Here is a 22519-nt window from a genome sequence, read left to right on the forward strand (position 1 = left end):
GCCTAACAAAATGTTACGTCTACAGTGTACTATATTATGGAGTGGAATCATGGACGTTAAATGTAGAGACAATGAGACGACTTAACGCCTTTGAAATGTGAACCTATAGAAGAATTATGAGGGTTTCCTGGGTAGATAGAGTTACGAACAATGAAATACTGAGAAGAATACGTAAAGAGAAGGAAGTTGAACTTACAATTAAAGAAAGAAAGCTACTACATCCTACGACTCATAATGCAAGGAAAGATAGATGGCAGAAGAAGCATCGGAAGAAGACGAATTTCATGGCTGAAAAACCTGAGAGAATGGTTTGCATGTAGCTCAAAACAACTATTTAGAGCTACTGCCTCAAAAATTAAAATAGCTATGATGATTGCCAACCTCCGTAGCGGAGATGGCACCTGAAGAAGAAGATGATGGACTGATAGGTCCGAAAACGTTCGTTCTGAACACATTTCAGACAATCCATTGGGATTTTTTACAATTATTATAATATACCTATTACACAGAAGTTGTTTTACTTCGGTGTTAGAGTTTTGTAACTACATGGTATACAACTAACCCAGGGAACTATCCCTTTTTAGTTGAAATACTTTTCGTCATCTAAACTAATGATTTTTTCATTGCCAAAGTGGACTTCCCTCAGTTGACGACAGCATCTTGGTATACGAAGGAGTTGCGCTTGAGAGTATTTGGAGCACTTACTTCTCTTTCAATATTTAAGACCATTTCTCCTCATTTTGATAGTTAATAGAACTCTAGTTGATATTCCAACCGAGTTTTTGCTCTTCTCACCAATCTTTCTGACCTCTGTGCAGAAAACACACGTGGTCTTCCACTTTTTGGTAGATTCAGACATGGTATACCCTGCTCGCACTCCGTTATTGTTCTATGTTCTCCGTTATTGTTCTGCATGAAATGTTTTCATTATGAAATATTCGACAGATTTCAGCTTTGGGTACTTACCTAACCAAATTGTAGATACTTTTTCTTATTTCTAATTTATATGACATCTTAAAGCGAAAACTGACAGTCATCATTCTCTTTGCCTTATCCCTATGCGGGGTCGGCTTCCCTAATTGCATTTCTCCACACAATTCTATCTTGGGTCATATCAATGTTAATCCCCTTTACCAACATATCCTGCCTTATCGTCTCCCCCCAGGTCTTCTTTGGTCTTCCTCTCCTACTCCTTCCAGGAATCTGCACTTCAGCTATTCTTCGTATTGGGTGATTAACGTCTCGACGTTGAACATGACCAAACCATCTTAACCTATGTTCTCTCATTTTGGCATCAATTGGTGCCACACCTAGACTTCCCCTAATATACTCATTTCTAATTTTATCCTTCTTTGTCACTCCACTCATCTATCTAAGCATTCTCATTTCCGCCACATGCATTCGTTGTTCCTTTTTTTTTTCACTGCCCAACATTCAGTTCCGTACATCATAGCCGGTCTTATGGCTGTTTTATAGAATTTTCCCTTCAGCTTCATTGGAATTTTCTGTCACACAACACACCACTCGCTTCTTTCCACTTCATCCATCCAGCCCTAATTCTACTGCATGCATCTCCATCTATTTCTCCATTACTCTGTAATACCGATCCTAGGTACTTAAAACTATTGCTTTTCACAATCATTTTACCATCCAAAGATACCATTTTATTTGTAGTAACTCCATCTTTAAATGAACATTCCAAATACTCTGTTTTTGTCCTACTAAGTTTTAAACCTTTTTCCTCCAGAGCTTGTCTCCACTGTTCCAGTTTTTGTTCTAAGTCTCTTTCACTATTTCCTATTAACACTACATCATCAGCATACATTAGGCACCATGGAATGCTACCCTGTAGTTTCGCTGTTATCTGGTCCAAAACTAATGAGAATAAATAAGGACTAAGCACCGAGCCTTCATGCAGTCCTACTTTCACCTGAAATTTATCAGTCTCTCCCACACCTGTCCTAACACTAGTCATTACTCCCTCATACATATATCTCACAATCTTTACATATTCGCCAGGGACTCCTTTCTTATTGAGTGCCCACCACAGAATCTCTCGAGGAACTCTATCATATGCTTTCTCAAGATCAATGAATACCATATGAGCGTTGGTCTCTTTATTCCTCTATTTTTCCATCAGTTGCTACAATGAAAATTGTATCTGTTGTTGATCTGCCCGGCATAAAGCCAAATTGATTATCGGATATTTCGGTTTCTTCACGTATCCGTCTATCAATTACTCTCTCCCATATTTTCATGGTGTGGCTAAGTACCTGTCCTAAAGTAGGTGAGTTTTATAGCCCTGTAGTTTGTACATTGTTGTATGTCTCCCTTGTTTTATAGCTAAGTAGTTATATAGCCCTGTAGTTTGTACATTGTTGTATGTCTCCCTTGTTTTTGTAGACAGGTACTAATATACTGCTTTTCCATTCGTCTGGCATTTTTCCAACTTCCATAATTCTATTAAATAGACCTGCTAGCCAACTTATTCCTGTCTCTCCCAATGCTCTCCATACTTCCCCGGGAATATCATCTGGTCCGACTGCTTTTCCTTTCTTTATTTTTTTAAGCGCTTGAGCCACTTCCTCGTTTGTTATTCTGGTAAACATTGCTGTTACTGTCTCCGTTAACTCCACAGGCTGTCTGTCAAATTCTTCATTTAATAAACTGTCAAAATACTTTCTCCATCTTCTTTTTGACATCCTTTTCGTGAATTGGTATTTTATTATTTTCATCTCGGATACATCTAATCTGATTAAAATCTCTTGCTTTCTTTGCTCTCTGTTTGGCTATTTTATATATCTTTGCTTCGCCTTCCCTGGTATCAAGTTGATCGTATAGGTTTGAATACGCTTCTGCTTTAGCTTTTGCTACTGCTACTTTCGCTTCCTTTTTGGCGACCATATAGTTTTGAAGATCTATGTCCAATCTGGTTTCTTGCCACTTTTTATATAATTTTATCTTCTCTTTTATTTTTCCTTGTACTTCATTTGACCACCACCAAGTCTCTTTATCCTCAAACTGCTGTCCTGACGTTTTCCCAAGTATTTCAATAGCCGTCTCTCTAATAATATTGGCCATTTTTCTCCAAATTGTGTTAGGGCTTCCTTTCATGTTCCAACATATTTTTTCTACTATTCTTTCCCTGAATAGACCTTCTTTCTCATCTTTTAGCATCCACCACTTGATTTTTTGTGGTCCTCTCCGATATTTTTGTTTGGTTTCGCTTTTTACTTCGCTTAAATCTGAACTGACAGTAGACAAAGTAAACAAACATTTGTTTCCAAAGGCAACTTAGTATTATTTTATTTTTGTTAAAATTAAAGCCAATGAATTTTGTGCCAAAACTTTTAGGACATACGTTATCATTGTACTAATAAAACTATAATAAATAATTGCCAAATGATTTGCATTGTATTGCAACTTCTAGTTTTATTGTGAAAATTTGAAACTTAAAATGACAAGTTTCATTATAATACGTCGTGAGGTATTAGTCGTATTTTTCAGGCAAAAAGAATTAGATCTGAAGGAACAAAAGAAAATAAGGAGGAAACTGCGAGAAGAGAAAAGAAAAGCGAAAATTCTAGAAAAATTGGAAATATCCGGTAGTGATGAGATCAATGAAAAAATTGCCAGAGAAGAAAAGAAGTTATTGGGGGTACAACGGAAACTGGAGGCCATAAGATTGGTGGAAGAGTTATTTAGGAGGATACAGGTAATTTACATTCACGAAATTTCACATTATCCACTTTTTTTAATATTACTCCGGTTTTTAATCACAACAGAATTACAGATTATTTACTATATTTACAGATACATGAGTTTAAAATCGATTACAAAATTCTTTCTTGGCATAGGAATTAGAACAACAATATAGTTAATAATTTTATATTGTGTCCTATATGTTATAACAAAACCGTGGTATTATAAAAACTACTTTTTTTATAAAAGTATAATTTTTTAAATATTGTTGCACTAAACACATATGTCAAATATTTAACTCTATACCTCACATCCAATATGGTCTAGTGGCTAGGATACCTGCTTTCACCCAGGAGGCTCGGATTCGATTCCGGGCATCGGAAATCCTTTTTGTTTTTAAAATTGACATTTTGATTTAAAAAATATTTGTTTTTATAATATTTTTTTATAGAATAGAACAGAAATATGCTTTACTGTCATGGAGAATTTTACAATTTTATAGACAAAGCTTACAAAGAGTCATAAATAAAAACAATAACAAACACATCATCATTCTCTTTGCCTTATCCCTATGCGGGGTCGGCTTCCCTAATTGCATTTCTCCACACAATTCTATCTTGGGTCATATCAATGTTAATCCCCTTTACCAACATGTCCTGCCTTATCGTCTCCACCCAGGCCTTCTTTGGTCTTCCTCTTCTACTCCTTCCAGGAATCTGCACTTCAGCTATTCTTCGTATTGGGTGATTAACGTCTCGACGTTGAACATGACCAAACCATCTTAACCTATGCTCTCTCATTTTGGCATCAATTGGTGCCACACCTAGACTTCCGCTAATATACTCATTTCTAATTTTATCCTTCTTTGTCACTCCACTCATCCATCTAAGCATTCTCATTTCCGCCACATGCATTCGTTGTTCCTCTTTCTTTTTCACTGCCCAAAATTCAGTTCCGTACATCATAGCCGGTCTTATGGCTGTTTTATAGAATTTCCAATAATTCCAGAAAAAACAATTAAAATTTGTTATTGTTTTTTGTATTATTTCATTATTTATTATTTATATTGACGATTTATATAATTTTAGTAAATTGTGTTTATTATTGTTTTTTGTACAGCAACAAAATTGCATAATCTACGTTAATAAATTTAACGACGTTCTACACCTTCGGCAAAGAATTAAGGATTTGCATGAAATTTTAGTATGTTATAGTTTACTTCAAAAAACTAAGACGTGATTTTTTAAAAATTGTTTTACCGTGCCGTTTAATTACTATTAAGGTTCAAAGTTAAGTTTTAACATGGGCTCTTATGGGAATTCTTAAAAAGTTAATAACTTTTGACCCAAATTTACGATTTTTAATTATTTGTGCTTAAATTAAAGGTTTTTTTTGTAAGGAATAACATATTAAAAAATGAGGATTGTTTACCGTACCATTATCAAATAAAAGTGAAAATACTGTTTCGAAAATACTGTTTCGCTCTTAAAAAGTTAATAACTTTTGACCCAAATTTACGATTTTTAATTATTTGTGCTTAAATTAAAGGTTTTTTTGTAAGAAATAACATACTAAAAAATGAGGATTGTTTACCGTACCATTATTAAATAAAAGTGAAAATACTGTTTCGAAAATACTGTTTCGCTTGCATATAAGTTTCCCCCTTTCCTCTGAGAGGCATACCCCGCAACGAAGGTGTAGAACGTCGTTAATAATTTAAGTTAAGCTGCTGCATATGACACTCGAATATAGATTAAAATTCTACTTAAACATAAGAATACTGTTATTTTTTAGTTATTGGTTAAGAAACTCTGAATACTACTACGCTACTGAATAATATGATCTTTCAGATAGATAGGCTTTTGTCGTTTTACGGAACTTACGGAAAGATGTTGCAGATTTAAGTTGTAGAGGAAGATGGTTGTATAGTTTTTTTGCAGAATATAATATAGATTTCTTTACTAACTCAGTGGACGGGATCGGTAAATAGAAGGTCCATGTCACCAGCCCCCCCTTTTTCAATTTGAGGGTCAAAAAAAAGCTCATTCGTTTGTATTGCGTTAGTACTGGATTGTATCACCCTTCATTCGTTTGTACTGCCCCCACCCTTTTAAATATGCCTGGAGGGGCTGGTGACATGCCATCCCCCCTTTTTCGATTTGAGGGTCAAAAAAAGCTCATTCGTCTGTATTGCGTTAGTACTGGATTGTATCACCCTTAATTCGTTTGTACTGCCCCCACCCTTTTAAATCTGCCTGGAGGGGCTGGTGACATGCCATCCCCCCCTTTTTCGATCTGAAGGTCCGGGATGGGTATGTTCGTTTGTACTGCGTTAGTATCGGATTGTATCGTCCTTATTTTGTTTGTACTGCCCCCACCCGTCTAGATTGGCCTGGGGGGGCCAGTGACATGCTACCCTCTACTCTGCACTTTTTGCCTTCTGAATGTCGAAAATAGGCTATTTCGTTTGTACTGCGTTAGTACTGGATTGTATCACCCTTCATTCTTTTGTACTGCCTTCGCCCTTTTAAATCTGCCTGGAGGGGCTGGTGACATGCCATCCCCCCTTTTTCGATATGGGGGTCCGGGATGGGTATGTTCGTTTGTACTACGTTAGTATCGGATTGTATCGCCCTTATTTTGTTTGTACCGCCCCCACCCGTCTAGATTGGCCTGGGGGGCCAGTGACATGACATGCTACCCTTCTACATTTAAAACAGGGGAGGATTAATGCTAGGAGTAAGGACACAAAATTAGCCAAAACTATTATAGTAACACCGCGGGTGTAAAATTTGGTAAATTCGTCAAAAATGTAACGAATTACATTTTGAAACTGAAAAACAGGCTTGCAAGCCACTCTCCATGGAATGGAAAGTTACACCCTCAGATGGATCTCGGAGTAGTTCTACGCTACCGATTTGAAAAATGGTACATGTATTTGTTGGAGATATTTTGAACACCATTTTCGATCAGAAATCGGAGGAGCGACCTTGCCTTTTCCTACTAGGAAGAACTTTATCCATCCCCTCAATAAATTTTACAGTTTTACACGCTATCGATATGAAAATCAAAGATCTCATGCGGCGCATTCCGAAATGCACTCTTCGTTGTACAATTTCAACCTCTCTGGATAACTGATTAACTGAAACATACATACGGCAGAATTTAATGGAATCGAAAATTATTAAAAGTATTTGAAACATTAAATGAAAAATTCCCACAATCAATGTCTTTCCTACCATCTAATGCGAGAGACCAGATAACAATAATTGCCGTTGCTATGTTATGGTAATTTGTTTTCTAGAAAGGTTTGTATTGTTCATTTATGACTGCAATGAGATTCAGAATTTCCGTATTCCATTTGCAAAATAAATATAGTGTCAAAAACTTGCTTATACATTTGACGCACTGTCCGTCAACGTGTTAATTGACTCTACAGATTCAGTGCCAAAACGAGACATTTTTATAGAAAAATATTTGCAAATATATGAAATGCCAAACTGACCTATTAAATAAACAATGACAGTGCAATTTTCGATTTTTTTACTATGGAATTATCATTGTATAGACCAGGGCGGATCTGTTTTGAAGTGGATGTGAGAGGTGGCATACCGATTTTTGCAGATAAAATTAGGTGACAACTTCAGTAATTATAATTGGCTTAAGCTCCTTCTCAAATATGTCCGGAACATTAATAAAAACATTCAAATATTTAAAAATTTCGAAAAACCTCGATTTTTTTCAACTTTTCAATCGTTTTTAAAACGATTCATTTTGGAACAAAGTCGTAGGGAAATAAAATAAAGATAATTGAATTTTTTATGATATATGACTATAAAATACACTTAATAGATTTTGCATAATAATTTTGCAATCTATTTTTTTTTAAAAAAGTTAAAATTTTTTATAAACTTTCTGAACAAGAAGTAGACCATTATTTCGAAGTTTGCTCATTTTTTTACATATAAAGATACGCCCTACCTATCTAATACACTTTACAGAACTTAAGTTGGTTTATTTAATCGGCCTCAGCAATGTTTTAAAGTTATACACAATTTTTTGGCTTATAAACAAATACAGTGAGGACGTTTGAGTTAATAAATACGAATAAATTCATTTTTCTGTTATTTATCAAATAAACATTTTTTTTTTTTTGTTTTAGGACAACAGTAAAATGTATCTCGAATTAACTAAATTAAACAATTTCTTCTGTTTGTCTCAATTAATTAAAAAAAAATTTGGGCACCCTGTATAAATAATTATGTAATAAATAGAGAATTGAATAATCTTTCAAATAAGCTAGCACATGACCCACATTTTCATTTAAAAAAATCATCGATTACGTCATCACATCCAGATGGATGACGTTAGTAGTATGATAGATATCCCAAAAATTATAATTTAAATATAAAAATCGACCTGTTTAGGGATTTATCTCCAGAGTTGCCCATTCTCGAGAAAATGAATTTATTCCAACTCAAACGTCCTCACTATATTTGTTTATAAGCAAAAAAATTGTTTATATCCTTAAAACAGTGCTGAGGCCGCTTAAATAATCCGATTTTAATTTTGTAAAGTGTATTGGATTGGTAAAGTACCTCTCGATATGTAAAAAAAATTAGCAAACTTCTAACAGGTCTACTTTTTGTTCGGAAAGTTTTTAAAAAATTTGAACTTTTTCTAAAAAAATTTAGATTGCAAAATTATTATGCAAAATCTATTATGTCGATTTTAATGAAATTTGGTGGACGGATTGAGTATGTTGTAAGAATTTTCTAAGTAAAATACGAAGGTTCTAAGTGCAACCAAAGTGGTCGAAAAACATTGAATAAAAAGAGGCTTATTTTGCCCTCTTATTTTGTATTTATTGCTATTTTGCAGAAAGGATAATCATTTAAGATATTTTATACCAGTCGTGTCGTATATCGTACAAAATTCAATTATCTTTATTTTATTTCCATATGACTTTGTTCCAAAATGAATCGTTTTTAAGTTACAAGCAATAAAAGTTGAAAAAAATCGATGTTTTTCGAAATTTTTATGTATTTAAATTTTTTTAATAATGTTCCAAACATATTTGAGAAGGAGCATGAGTCAATTATAATTACTGAAGTTGTCACCTAATTTTATCTGCAAAAATCGGAATGCCACCTCTCACATCCACCTCAAAACAGATCCGCCCTGGTCTATACAGCGATAATTCCATAGTAGAAATCGAAAATTGCAATATGATTGTTTATTTAATAGGTCAGTTTGGCATTTAATATACTTGCAAATATTTTTCTATAAAAATGTCTCGTTTTGGCACTGAATCTGTAGAGTCAATTAACACGTTGACGGACAGTGCGTCAAATGTATAAGCAAGTTTTTGACACTATATTTATTTTACAAATGAAATACGGAAATTCTGAATCTTATTGCAGTCATAAACGAACAATACAAACCTTTCTAGAAAACAAATTACCATAACATAGCAGCGGCAATTATTGTTATCTGGTCTCTGATATTAGATGGTAAGAAATATATTGATTGTGGGAATTTGTCATTTAATGTTCCAAATACTTTTAATAATTTTCGATTCCAATGAATTCTGCCGTATGTATGTTTCAGTTAATCAGTTATCCAGAGAGGTTGAAATTGTACAACGAAGAGTGCATTTCGGAATGCGCCGCATAAGATCTTTGATTTTCATATTAGTGTAGGAAACAGAGGTTGAACCTTGCAAAATGGACACAAGTCGGGTTTTATTTTTTTTCTGGTAGATCAAGGGGTGCTTATTATAAGACTAACTTTTTCTGAAAAAATTTCGCCCCGGAACCCCCTTTTTCACCCCTTTAAAGGGGGTAATTTGTGGTTTTTGCGAAACTTAGCCCTTCCTGTACCTTTTACAAAAAAAATTTTTTATAGAAATATGAAGAGGACTATATTTTCTATGATTTATTTCCCGACAGCATAGGTCTATCATCCACCGTTTAGCGGGGGTGGCGCCTCAAAGTTGACAAGTTTTTAAAAAAGATGTTTTTAAAAAAAATATATTTCCCTAACTGTAACGGAAATTAAGAAAAAGTCCTGCGACAATTTTTCACAAATAAGTGACTGATTTTTTGGTATAGGTTTCACTTAAGGGTAGTTGCCCTATTTTTAATTACAGGGTGTTACATTTTAAAAAACCCCTTTTTATACCAGCTTAACCGTTTATGCTAGAATAAAAAGACTTTCAGCGATTACCCATGTACTGGTGGTATTTATAAATTTATATAATACACCCCCATTTTTTCCCCGGAACCACCCCAAAAAAAAGAATTAATAAATAAAGTGATTATCTTGGAATCCTTCACACACAATGCCCTTTATTAATATGCTTCATATATTATTTTGTGCACGTTATTATTACCCATGCATGGACACCAAAAGCGATTTCCTAGTGCAACCCCTGTAGCCAAAAATAAATAAATAAAATGGGGGTTGAATTTTTTTTTTTTGTTTTTTGCTTTTTGATCCATATGGACATATGCTTCACCAATTCTGCTATTCAAAAATATATATGGTTATTGCAACATTCCTGCGGAAACCACTCCTATCCTTGAAAATATACTGCAGAAACTACCCCTATCCCTTGGCGAGCATGTTTTTACGATTTTCTCATTACCAATGCATTATTTTTAAACAAAACTTATACAAGGTTAAAGACTACTATTAACTCTAAAAATTAGATCCTATTCATTTTTTTCGTATAAGCAACCGTTACGGCACAGTGGCGCCGTAAACTTCGTGATATGCTTTGGCGGGCTCCAGTTTTTGTTTTTTATTTTGTCACTTGTTTGTTTTATTGATAAAGTACTTATGTATATACACATTTATACACATATACACATATATATACACATATACACATTTTATATTCTTTGCCGCCCAAAGCCACAGTGGTGGCCCAAAATCAATTTGTGCATATTTTCGCCACCTACACGCATTTTATTTCATTAATGCTACCTTAATAGCACAATATTCACCCTTAAGTGGTCGCTAAGCAGTGGCGGATCCAGGGAGGGGTGATGGGGGCGATCACCCCCCTCTCACACCAAAAGTGATATTATATTTAAAGATTATAAAAATATTCATTTATTTTTATAGAAATTTAGCCAATTGGCACGCCCCTTAACGATGCTGGATCCGCCACTGTCGCTAAAACATAAAAAGGACGCCATCATTATAAAAATAATAACATAAATATTTCTATAAAAATAAGTGAATATTTTTATAATCTTTAAATATAATATCACTTTTGGTTTGAGGGGGGGTGATCGCCCCATCACCCCTCCCTGGATTCGCCACTGCTTAGCGACCACTTAAGGGTGAATATTGTGCTATTAAGGTAGCATTAATGAAATAAAATGCGTGTATGTGGCGAAAATATGCAAAAATTGATTTTGGGCCACCACTGTGGCTTTGGGGGGCAAAGAATGTAAAATGTGTATAGGTCATAATTTGTAGCTTACACTGTGTTGTTTTATTTTACATAAGTACTTTATCAATAAAACAAACAAGTGACGAAATAAAAAACAAAAACTGGAGTCCGCCAAGCATATCACGAAGTTTACGGCGCCACTGTGCCGTAACGGTTGCTTATACGAAAAAAATGAATAGAACCTAATTTTTAGAGTAAATAGTGGTCTTTAACCTTGTATAAGTTTTGTTTAAAAATAATGCATAAGTAATGAGGAAATCGTAAAAACATGCTCGCCAAGGGATAGGGGTAGTTTCTGCAGTATATTTTCAAGGATAGGGGTGGTTTAAGCAGGAATGTTGCAATAACCATATATATTTTTGAAAAGCACTATTGATGAAGCATATGCCCGTATGGATCAAAAAGCAAAAAACAAAAAATAAGTTTCAACCCCCATTTTATTTATTTATTTTTGGCTACAGAGGTTGCACTAGGAAATCACTTTTGGTGTCCATGCATGGGCAATAATAACGTGCACAAAATGATATATGAAGCATATTAATAAAGGGCATTGTGTGTGAAGGATTTTAAGAAAATCAGTTTATTTATTAATTCTTCTTTTTGTTGGGGTGGTTCCGAGAAAAAAATGGGGGTAAATTATACAAATTTGTAAATAGCACCAGTACGTGGGTAATCACTGAAAGTCTTTTTACTCTAGCATAAACGGTTCAGATGGTATAAAAAGGGGTTTTTTAAAATGTAACACCCTGTAATTAAAAATAGGCCAATTACCCTTAAGTGAAACCTATACCAAAAAATCAGTCACTTAGTTGTGAATAATTGTCGTAGAATTTTTTCCTAATTTCCGTTACAGTTAGGGAAAAATATATATTTTTTAAAAACATCTTTTTTAAAAACTTGTCAACTTTGGGGCGCCACCCCCGCTAAACGTAGGATGATAGACATATGCTGTCGGGAAATAAATCATAGAAAATATAGTCCTCTTCATATTTCTATAAAAAAAATTTTTTGTAAAAGGTACAGGAAGGGCTACGTTCCGCAAAAACCACAAATTACCCCCTTTAAAGGGGTTAAAAAGGGGTTTCCGGGGCGAAATTTTTTCAGAAAAAGTTAGTCTTATAATAAGCACCCCTTGATCTACCAGAAAAAAAATAAAACCGGACTTGTGTCCATTTTGCAAGGTTCAACCTCTGTTTCCTACACTATATCGATAGCGTCTGAAACTGTAAAATTTATTGAGGGGATGGATAAATTTCTTCCTATTAGGAAAAGACAAGGTAGCTGCTCTGATTTCTGATTGAAAATGGTGTTCAAAATATCTCCAACAAATACATGTACCATTTTTCAAATCGCTACTACTCCGAGATCCATCTGAGGGGGTAAATTTCCATTCCCCATGGAGAGTGGAGAGTGGCTTGCAAGCCTGTTTTTCAGTTTCAAAATTTAATTCGTTTCATTTTTGACGAATTTACCAAATTTTACACCCGCGGTGTTACTATGTGCAAGGTTTGGCTGATTTTGTGTCCTTACTCCTAGCACTAATCCTTCTCTGTTTTAAATGTAGAAGGGTAGGGATAGTACAAACAAAATAAGGGCGGTACAATCCAGTACTAACGCAGTACAAACGAAATAGCCAATTTTTGACATTCAGATGGCAAAGAATGCATAGTAGAGGGGTAGCATGTCACTGGCCCCCAGGCCAATCTAGACGGGTGGGGGTGGTACAAACAAAATAAGGGCGATACAATCCGATACTAACGTAGTACAAACGAACATACCCATCCCGGACACCCATATCGAAAAATGGGGGGATGCCATGTCACCAGCCCCTCCAGGAAGATTTAAAAGGGTGGAGGCAATACAAACGAATGAAGGGTGATACAATCCAGTACAAACGAAATAGCCTATTTTTGACATTCAGATGGCAAAGAATGCATAGTAGAGGGGTAGCATGTCACTGGCCCCCCAGGCCAATCTAGACGGGTGGGGGCAGTACAAACAAAATAAGGGCGATACAATCCGATACTAACGCAGTACAAACGAACATACCCATCCCGGACCCCCAGATCGAAAAAGGGGGGGATGGCATGTCACCAGCCCCTCCAGGCAGATTTAAAAGGGTGGGGGCAGTACAAACGAATGAAGGGTGATACAATCCAGTACTAACGCAATACAAACGAATGAGCTTTTTTTGACCCTCAAATCGAAAAAGGGGGGATGGCATGTCACCAGCCCCTCCAGGCAAATTTAAAAGGGTGGGGGCAGTACAAACGAATGAAGGGTGATACAACCCAGTACTAACGCAATACAAACGAATGAGCTTTTTTTGACCCTCAAATCGAAAAAGGGGGGCTGGTGACATGGACCTGTAAATAGATGTCAAAGGTAGAATTTCTGGTGGAATAGTCATGACTAGGTCTTGCTGGAAAGACATGTAGATGTTTACGAATTAAGCAAACAGTTTCTAAAATATATTAAAGAAGGTAGTGTTAAAATCTTGTGATCTTTGAAGTAGTTCCTGCAATGTGATGTTCTGAGGCCAAGCAGATATCTTATTGCTATTTTTTGTAATTTAAAAATAACATCGGATTAAGCAGTTGTACCAAAAAGAAAGTCCATATCGAAGATGCGACTCGAACAAAGAAAAATATATGTTATTTTGGAAGAGGCTAAATTGATTTCCTTCGAAACAGATCTTATTGCATAGCAAGCTGAGGATAGTTTCTTGCTTAACACATCGATATGAAGGGACCATTTAAGGTTGCTATCTAAAAAAATACCAAGAAATTTTACAGAATCAACGATACTGATCTGGCTGTTATTAAGAAGTAACGGTTGAAGTGCTCCTTTAGAGACCCGTGTTGAGCTGCCCCCCCCCCCACTTGCAAAAATTAAAAAACAAATAGCCCTTATTTATGAGCTCTCATATTCCGCAAACTAAAAATTTTGAGCTCGTTCCACTGAGCAGGAATTGAATACCCTAGTGGGGGGGGGGGGCTGAGTCAGCCCCCCCCCCCCACTACTTAAAAATATGAATATTGAATCGGTTTTTGCGGCAGAATTACGAGCCATTTATGAGCTCTTGAAATTATATAGTTTTGATTTTTGAGCTCATCCCCTTCACCACCAAACAACCCTTTAATTGATTTAACTTAAGAGAAAGATGCTGAGAAAACTTAAAATATATCGTATTGCGGATATAATTCCTATAGTTTATATACTCTAAGAATAAACTATTAAATCAAGGGCATTTCGATTATTGAGCTACAACCCCTTCGCAAGAAAACCACCCTATCTTCCCGGCTTAAGAGAAAGTTGTACTTAAAATGCGTTAAACTAATTATTTGGCGACTACATATCATTTAATAATTTATAAGCTTCCAAATTACGCGCATTTAGATCAGTAAATTGCAATTTATTTTGTATAGTGCAGTCACTGAAGGTAAAAATCAACGATTACCTTCAAGTTCGGTGAACCTTCATCGATTTTCACAAAAATTGCCATTTTCTTGGCAATTTTCAAAATGGCAATTCAATAATTGAGATGCGTATATTTTGCGAGCTCATAAATTATTAAGCAATATATAGTCGACAAATAATTAATTTAAATTATTTTAAGTACAACCCTCTCTTAAGCCGGGAATATGGGATGGTTTTCTTGCGAAGGGGTTGTAGTTCAATAATCGAAAGGCGCGTGATTTTAGAGTTTATTCTTAGAATATAAGCTATACGAATTAAACTACTATTAACTTTTTTGTAAAAACTTACAGTTTTTCAGTGATTTAAAAAAAACCTCTTCAAAACATGCATTTTTTTTCACGAATAATTAAAATCTTTGATCTTTAATAACTTAAAAAGTATTGACTTATGTTATTAACTTTATATAATAAATTTTGCTTTTAATTTGTTCTTTTATTGATTTGTGCAATTATTTTTTATAAAATAATTTTCACCCCCGAGAAGGGGCGGTATCCACCCTCAGGGTAAAGACGCAAGGTGGTACCATGTCACCTTTGTTTCTTGACGTATCCTCTAACCACTGACCAATTTTCGTGAAAATCGATGAAGGTTCACCGAAATTGAAGGTAATCGTTGATTTTTACCTTCATTGACTGCACTATACAAAATAAATTGCAATTTACTGATCTAAATGCGCGTAATTTGGAAGCTTATAAATTATTAAATGATATGTAGTCGCCAAATAATTAGTTTAACGCATTTTAAGTACCTACAACTTTCTCTTAAGCCGGGAAGATAGGGTGGTTTTCTTGCGAAGGGGTTGTAGCTCAATAATCGAAATGCCCTTGCTTTAATAGTTTATTCTTAGAGTATATAAGCTATAGGAATTATATCCGCAATACGATATATTTTAAGTTTTCTCAGCATCTTTCTCTTAAGTTAAATCAATTAAAGGGTTGTTTGGGGGTGAAGGGGATGAGCTCAAAAATCGAAACTATATATTTTCAAGAGCTCATAAATAGCTCGTAATTCTGCCGCAAAAACCGATTCAATATTCCTATTTTTAAGTAGTGGGGGGGCTGACTCAGCCCCCCCCCCCCACTAGGGTATTAAATTCCTGCTCAGTGGAACGAGCTCAAAATTTTTAGTTTGCGGAATATGAGAGCTCATAAATAGCTCATAAATCAGGGCTATTTGTTTTTTCATTTTTGCAAGTGGGGGGGGGGGGCAGCTCAACACGGGTCCTTTAGAGGATAATGCTACTGTTATCTACGTTAAAAGAGAGTAAATTAGAATCGGACCAGGTTTTTATTGTGAGTAGATCAGAAGTTATGGTAGCATGAAGAGTTGCGATATTTGAGTTGCTCCAAGTGATATTGGTATCATCGGCAAAAAGAAAAATTTTTCCATCGATTTTTAAACTAGTGATATCATTAATAAAGATAAGGAAAAGTAGAGGAGCCAATAACCTTGTGGTATCCCACATACAATATTTTTGAGACTAGAGTCTGTATCATTTGCTCTAACCAGTTGTTTCCTATTATCCAAGTAAGATTGAAACCAATTCAAAGAAATACCTCGAATTCCGTAGAAATTTAGTTTTTTATCAAACTGTCGTGATTTACACAATCAAAAGCTTTGGCATAATAACAAAAAACAGTGGCAATGTGCAGATTATTGTTTAGTGCTTGATAAACCTCATGTAGTACAAAAACATGGCATCAGTGGTACATTACAGTGTAATTATTTACAATTTTTTCTGAAATTGGATTTTTTTGCAGGACAAAAATCCGCACAATATCCAACTTTATGATAGCCATTCTCATTCATCGCGCAATGAATTAAAACAATTTAAAAACACCAGTGAGTTAGAAGTATTAAATCAGAAAGAGAAACTCCACAATGCACTTAAAGGAAGAGTCATGTTAAAGACTATTTTAGCCGATGGAAAGAGTACGAGACGATTTTCTTCGTCAAGTTCAGACATTTCATTGGATATTGATGTAGGAAATCCACGTAAGTAGATTTTTTGTTCGTATAAATCATTTAAAAAGTGTCGAAAGGCCTGATCTAACTAGTAATATTACATTTTTTCTTCTACTTTCTCGAAACTCCTTATGCCCCTCAGGGGCGTCGGAGGTTTTATTCATACTCTATTCATCTCTTCCATTTCTTGCGGTCCTTTGCTAACTCTTTCATTTGTTGATGGGTTTTTCCTTTTTCCTGTCCAATTTCTATAATCTGATCGATCCATCTTTTCCTTGGCCTCCCTTTCCTTCTTTTACCATATCTTTTTGATTCCATCACCTGCTTTGGTAGTCTTCCCTGGTCCATTTTGTTAATGTGTCCATACCATTTTAATTTTCTTTTTTGGATCTTTGATGTTATCGATTCCTGTTTCAGTCTTTATCTAATATGCTCATTTCTTATTCTGTCCAATTTCGTTTTTCCTGCTGTTTCTCAACTGCTTCATTTGTTTCAACCGCTGCGTTTGTTTTACTGTCTATTTTTGTATTGTTTACCCATGTCTCACTTGCATATATTAAAGTTGGTACATATATTGCATTGTATATCTTCAGTTTTATTTCTTCCTTTTCAAATATTGCTTTATTTAGTGCATAGTTGACATAGTGTAGATCTTACTTGCTTTTTTCGCCCTGTATGAGATTTCTTGGTTTACTTTTCATCCTCTGATATTATTACTCCCAGGTGTTCAAACGTCGAGACTGTTTCTATTATTTCGTTTTTGCACCTAAATATCGTTTGGTTTATTTCTTCCCTTTTCTTTTGGGTTACTATCATGGTCTTCGTTTTCTTTACATTTACCTCCATTTTCAAATTTTCTATTTCTTCCACCCAGATATCGACTAATTTTTGCATTTTCTCTTTATCGTCTGCTACTATTACTAGATCATCTGCATATAGTAATCCCTCCATTCTCACTGGTACTAAATTTCTATACCCTATTGTTGACTATAATTGCCTTGACCTTCTTTTAGCGCTCTTCATTACTCTATCCATTACTAATATAAATAAAACTGGGCTGAGAGTGTCCCGTTGTTTTATTCCTCTCCTTGGGTTTATTATTGGCTACCTGTTTCCGTTTATTTATACTTTAGCGAGTACGTTTCTATATGCACTTTTTGCCACGCTTATTATCTTTTGCGGGATTTGCAGGTCTTCCATTACTGACCATATTATTTCTCTATTTATAGAATCAAAATCAGCTTTAATATCTATAAACGTAATAATATTATATAAGTCGTCTCCTATTTCGTTTTTCCTTTCAATTATATTTCTCAGTATGTATATATTATCTGTTGTTCCTCTTTCCTTCCTAAAAGCCGCTTGTTCTTCTTCTAGTTTTCCTTCCAGTTCTTTCCTGACCTTCCTTTCTATTATCCTGGTGTAGACTTTATATCCCACTGATGATAAGCATGTGGCCCTATAGTTATCACATTCCGCTTTATCTCCTTTCTTGTGTATTGGTATCAATAAATTTTCTGTTGTTCTGAAGCTATTTCCTTGTGGCATTTTTATAATAAACTATTTTCAATGGGAAATAAGCCACAATTTTACCAAAAAAATGAATTCATTAACGTTTTGACGCCCAAGGCGGGTGTCGTTGTCAAATTTTATTATTTTGTATTTTGACAACGACACCCGACTTGGGATCAAAACGTTAATAAATTCATTTTTTTGGTAAAATTGTGGCTTATTTCCCATTGAAAATAGTTCATTATAATAAATTTTCTTCCCAGTTTTTCGGTATCGTTTCTGTTCTCCATGCTTCTCTCATTATTTCCAGTAGCCAAAGTTTGCCTTTTTCTTCATCATCTCCGGATCTACGTCATCGACACCTCCCGCTTTTATAATCTTTATTCTTGCCAATCCTTCTTCAATATCTTTGATATTAATTTCGTCTATTCGATTGTCCCTATCCTCTTCTCTTTCTTGCTGTCCTTTCTCCTCATTTTGTTGGTTCCTTGTCTCGAATTTTTCTTTATAGTGCTTATTCCATATGGTTCGTATGTCTTGTATGTTTGTTTTCAATTCACTTCGCTCATTTCTAATTCCTTTTATTTATTTCCTTCTTGTTCCTTTCATGTTTCTTATTTTATTCCGAAACTGTTTATTGTTATTCCCAAAACCTTTGTTCAGTTATTTACCGAATTCCTTCCAGCTCTTCTTCTTCGCGTCTTTTACTAGTTCTTTTTGCATTTCTTTCTTCTGCTACGTATGTATATTTTTCGTTTCTCGATTGATACCAGAAAGAATTACCTATCAACAGGTCATTTATTTGGCAGAAACTTCATCATTCTTCTACCATTCATATTTATCGTCTCTTCTCCTTACCTTCCCAAGCAGCCCAATGCCATAGTTTTATAATTTCCTATTCTTGCATTCCAGTCTCCTAGTAAAATGATGTTTTTGCTTTCCTCTTTTATCTCATCAATAAATTTCTGTATCTCATCATAGAATAGTAATATCTTTTTCCGCAAATCGCCAGGAAATTTTGACATTCCTGTCAAAATTTCTTGAAGAAAAAGTCAGGACTTCCTTACTGTAAGGAAATGATATTTCCGTACAGTTGTTAGTGTTCTACATAAATGATAGAAAACACAAAATTCAACCTCAATACGTTTCCATAGTAACCCAAGTAATTTTATTAGGAATTTCAAAGCACCATTTATTTGGGAATAAAATTATCGCGTTTTTTTTAAATCAATCAATATCTGTCGAATTTTAAACGATTTGCGGAAAAATAGTATGTTTACCTCGTAGGAAAAGCCACATTCCTGGACTCTGTGTTGCTAAGTCTCGGCTTGCGCCTCGACTTAGCAATCTTCACAGTCGTCCAGGAATGTTAAGCTTTTCCTACCCGGTAAACAATGTACTATTCATGCTCTGTTCCTTTCACCGGTGCATATATCTGTATCATGTGACATTCTTCTCCTTCTAACTCTATTTTTATGTATATGGTTCTTCATGATATATATATAATCCTAAACCCATTTACCCTAAGGTGTCGGGTGTAATGTCTTTAGTTAGTTGCATGCACAATTTTTATCCATTGCTTCTTATTCTTTGCTTGGTTTCTTGCTTGTTCTTTGCTGATTCCTCGTGTTTCTAGGATTGAGGTTACATTATCATCCCATGTCTTCATTGGCCTGCCCCTTGGTCTCTTGGTTTGTCTTCTGGCTTCCCATACTTTTTTAACTGGTCTTTCTTGGTTCATTCTAACCATGTGTCCATACCATCTCAATTGGGCCTCTTCAATTTTTTTAATAATTGGTTGGACCTTAAGATGTTCTCTGACTGCCTCATTTCTAATCCTGTCTAACCTGGTTATACCCATTATTCTTCTAAGAAATTTCATTTCTATGCTCTGTATTTTCGATTTTAACTTATCAGTAAGCGTCCAACTTTCACTACCAAAAGTTAAAATCGGCACAAACACCGTCTTGTATATGGACACTTTGGCTTTTTGGGATACTTCTTTTTTTGACAGAAACTTACTTTTGATTGCGTGGTACATCCGAGCAGCACTTTCTATTCTGGAACTTATTTCAGTTTCTTCAGTTCCTCTGCTCTCTATTTGTACTCCCAAGTATTTGTAAGTATCGACTTGTTCAAGTGTATTTCCGTTAATTGTTATCTTCGTTTGTTTTCTACTTTTTCCACATACCATTACTTTCGTCTTCTCATTATTAATTCTCAGATTTCGTTTAATTAGTGCAGCGTTCCATACTTGTAAATTTCGATTGAGTGCTTCTTCATTTTTCCCAAATATGACTAGATCATCTGCGTATGCACACTCTGAGATCCACACTGCTTCTAAGTTTCTATGTCCGGCATATAACTTTAATGTTTCTGCTCTAGTTTCTTTAATTATGTCATCCAAGACAATGTTAAACAGTATGGGGCCTAGGACCCCTCCTTGACGTAGACCTTCATTTACTATGAACTCTTCGGATTCCATATTATCGGTTCTGATTCTGTTTCTTGTATGTCTATATATACTCATAATGGCTTGCCTGAGTTTGATTTTCACACCTTTCTTTTTTAAACATATGTCAATCACCTTCCTTGGAGTACTATCAAATGCCTTTTCTAAGTCTATAAAGGCTTGGTATAACTCGGTGCTTGAGTTTCGTGCATTTTGTATTAATTTCTTGATAGTAAAAATGTGATCTTGGATGCTTCTGCCTTTTCTAAATCCACTCTGTGATTGTTCCATTTTAGAATCAACTTCTTGTAAAAGACGTTTTTCTAGTATTCTCTCATATACTTTGGATGGGATGCTCAGTAGTGTTATTCCTCTGTAGTTGCTACATTCGCGTCTGTCACCTTTTTTGAAAATGGGTAGAATAACTCCCACTTCCCAATCTTTTGGTATTTGGCTCTCACTCCATGCCCTATTACACACTTTTGTTAGCAGTTCAATGCCCTTGTCGCCCATGTTTTTAAGCATTTCCGCTGTGATTTTATCAAATCCAGCCGCTTTACCTTTCTTAAGCTTTTCTATGGTTTCCTTTGTTTCCGCTATAGTTATTTCGTCTTGAATTTGGTCTTCCTGCTCTACCTCTTCTGGTTCTTCTGTGATAATGTCCACATCGTTTTGGATATTCAGTAGATCCTCGAAATATTGCTTCCATCTCTCTAGGATGTGGTCATTGTCATGAAGTAAGTGTCCTTCTTTGTCCCTTATTTGCTTTGGTGTTTGTGGAGCCTTTTCGATTCTTAAATTCTTCAGGGTTTTAAAGAATAACTTTTCGTTAGAGTGGTAGTCTTCTTCCATCTTGTTTCCGAATTCTTCCCAACTTTTCCGTTTCGCTGCTAGTACCATATCTTTGACTTTGATTCTTTGCAGTTTGTATATTTGGTAGTTGTCTGAGGTTTCGTTCCTTAAATAATTTTTCCAAGCTATCTTCTTAGACTTCACTTCTGCTTTTATTTCATTGTTCCACCAGTTTGTACACGTTTTGCTTCTGTTATTTCTTGTTATCCCGCATACTTGTTTACCACCGTTTAGGAGTGCTTCTTTCAGTATTTGCCAAGTTTGGTCTAAATCACCGTCATGTTCAGTGTGCTCTGTTAGGTAGTTATTAACGTAGTTTTTAAACTTGTTTGCTGTCTCCTTGTCTGCTAGCTTATGTGACCTGATTTATCATGAGCTTTACTTGTTTTCTTGGTCTCTTTCGTTATTCATTCTTGTCGCACTCCCAAACTGGTCCTGGCTACAACTAGTTAGTGGTCACTATATAATTCAGCTCCTCGTTTTACTCTTACGTCCTTAATACATTGCCTTGCTGATCTATTTACTAACACATAGTCTATGATGGATCTTTCGCCTCTACTTTTGACTTCTCTTGTATATTTATGTGCATCTTTGTGTTTAAAAAACGTGTTCATTATTATTAAAACATTTTCTCTGCACATATCAATAATACGTTCCCCATTGTCATTTTTTATTTCTTCTCCATATGGTCCTAATACATCTTGGGTATGTTCATCTCTTACACCCACTCGACCATTTAGATCCCCCAGTACTATAGTATTGCCTTCTAAACTGTCTATTATTTCTGAAGCCTTGTCCCAGAATATGACTTTGCTAGCTGCTCTTTCGTCATCATTTATTCCATATATAACGATGATATTGACTAGTTTGTGTTCCTCGGTTACCAGTCTTATCTTTAAAATTCTTTCGGAAATGCATTCCCAATCTTTAATGTTCTTTATTTCTGAGTACAGAATAAAAACAATAAAGTATCACAGTGAAACGGTAGGCATTGTTTTCTCTGCACTGTTGAGGTTCTTCATGATACTGGTTGGAATTTGGTTATTCTTCTTTGTGTGCCGTGCTTGTTTTCAAGCATTGGTTATTGTCGT

General features: G+C 35.1%; 1 protein-coding gene across 1 annotated transcript in view; it reads left to right on the top strand.

The window, feature by feature from the left end:
• The window catches only part of LOC114334973 (A-kinase anchor protein 17A), a 74901-nt gene that overhangs the window by 37871 nt on the left and 14511 nt on the right, over positions 1-22519 (top strand). The window contains exons 3-4 of the mRNA XM_050651642.1: positions 3508-3715; positions 16408-16642. Of these exons, the coding sequence (XP_050507599.1) occupies positions 3508-3715; positions 16408-16642 (443 nt within the window). The remainder of the gene's footprint in view (positions 1-3507; positions 3716-16407; positions 16643-22519) is intronic.

This window comes from Diabrotica virgifera, chromosome 5, assembly GCF_917563875.1.
Source record: "Diabrotica virgifera virgifera chromosome 5, PGI_DIABVI_V3a".
NCBI classification, from domain to species: domain Eukaryota; kingdom Metazoa; phylum Arthropoda; class Insecta; order Coleoptera; family Chrysomelidae; genus Diabrotica; species Diabrotica virgifera.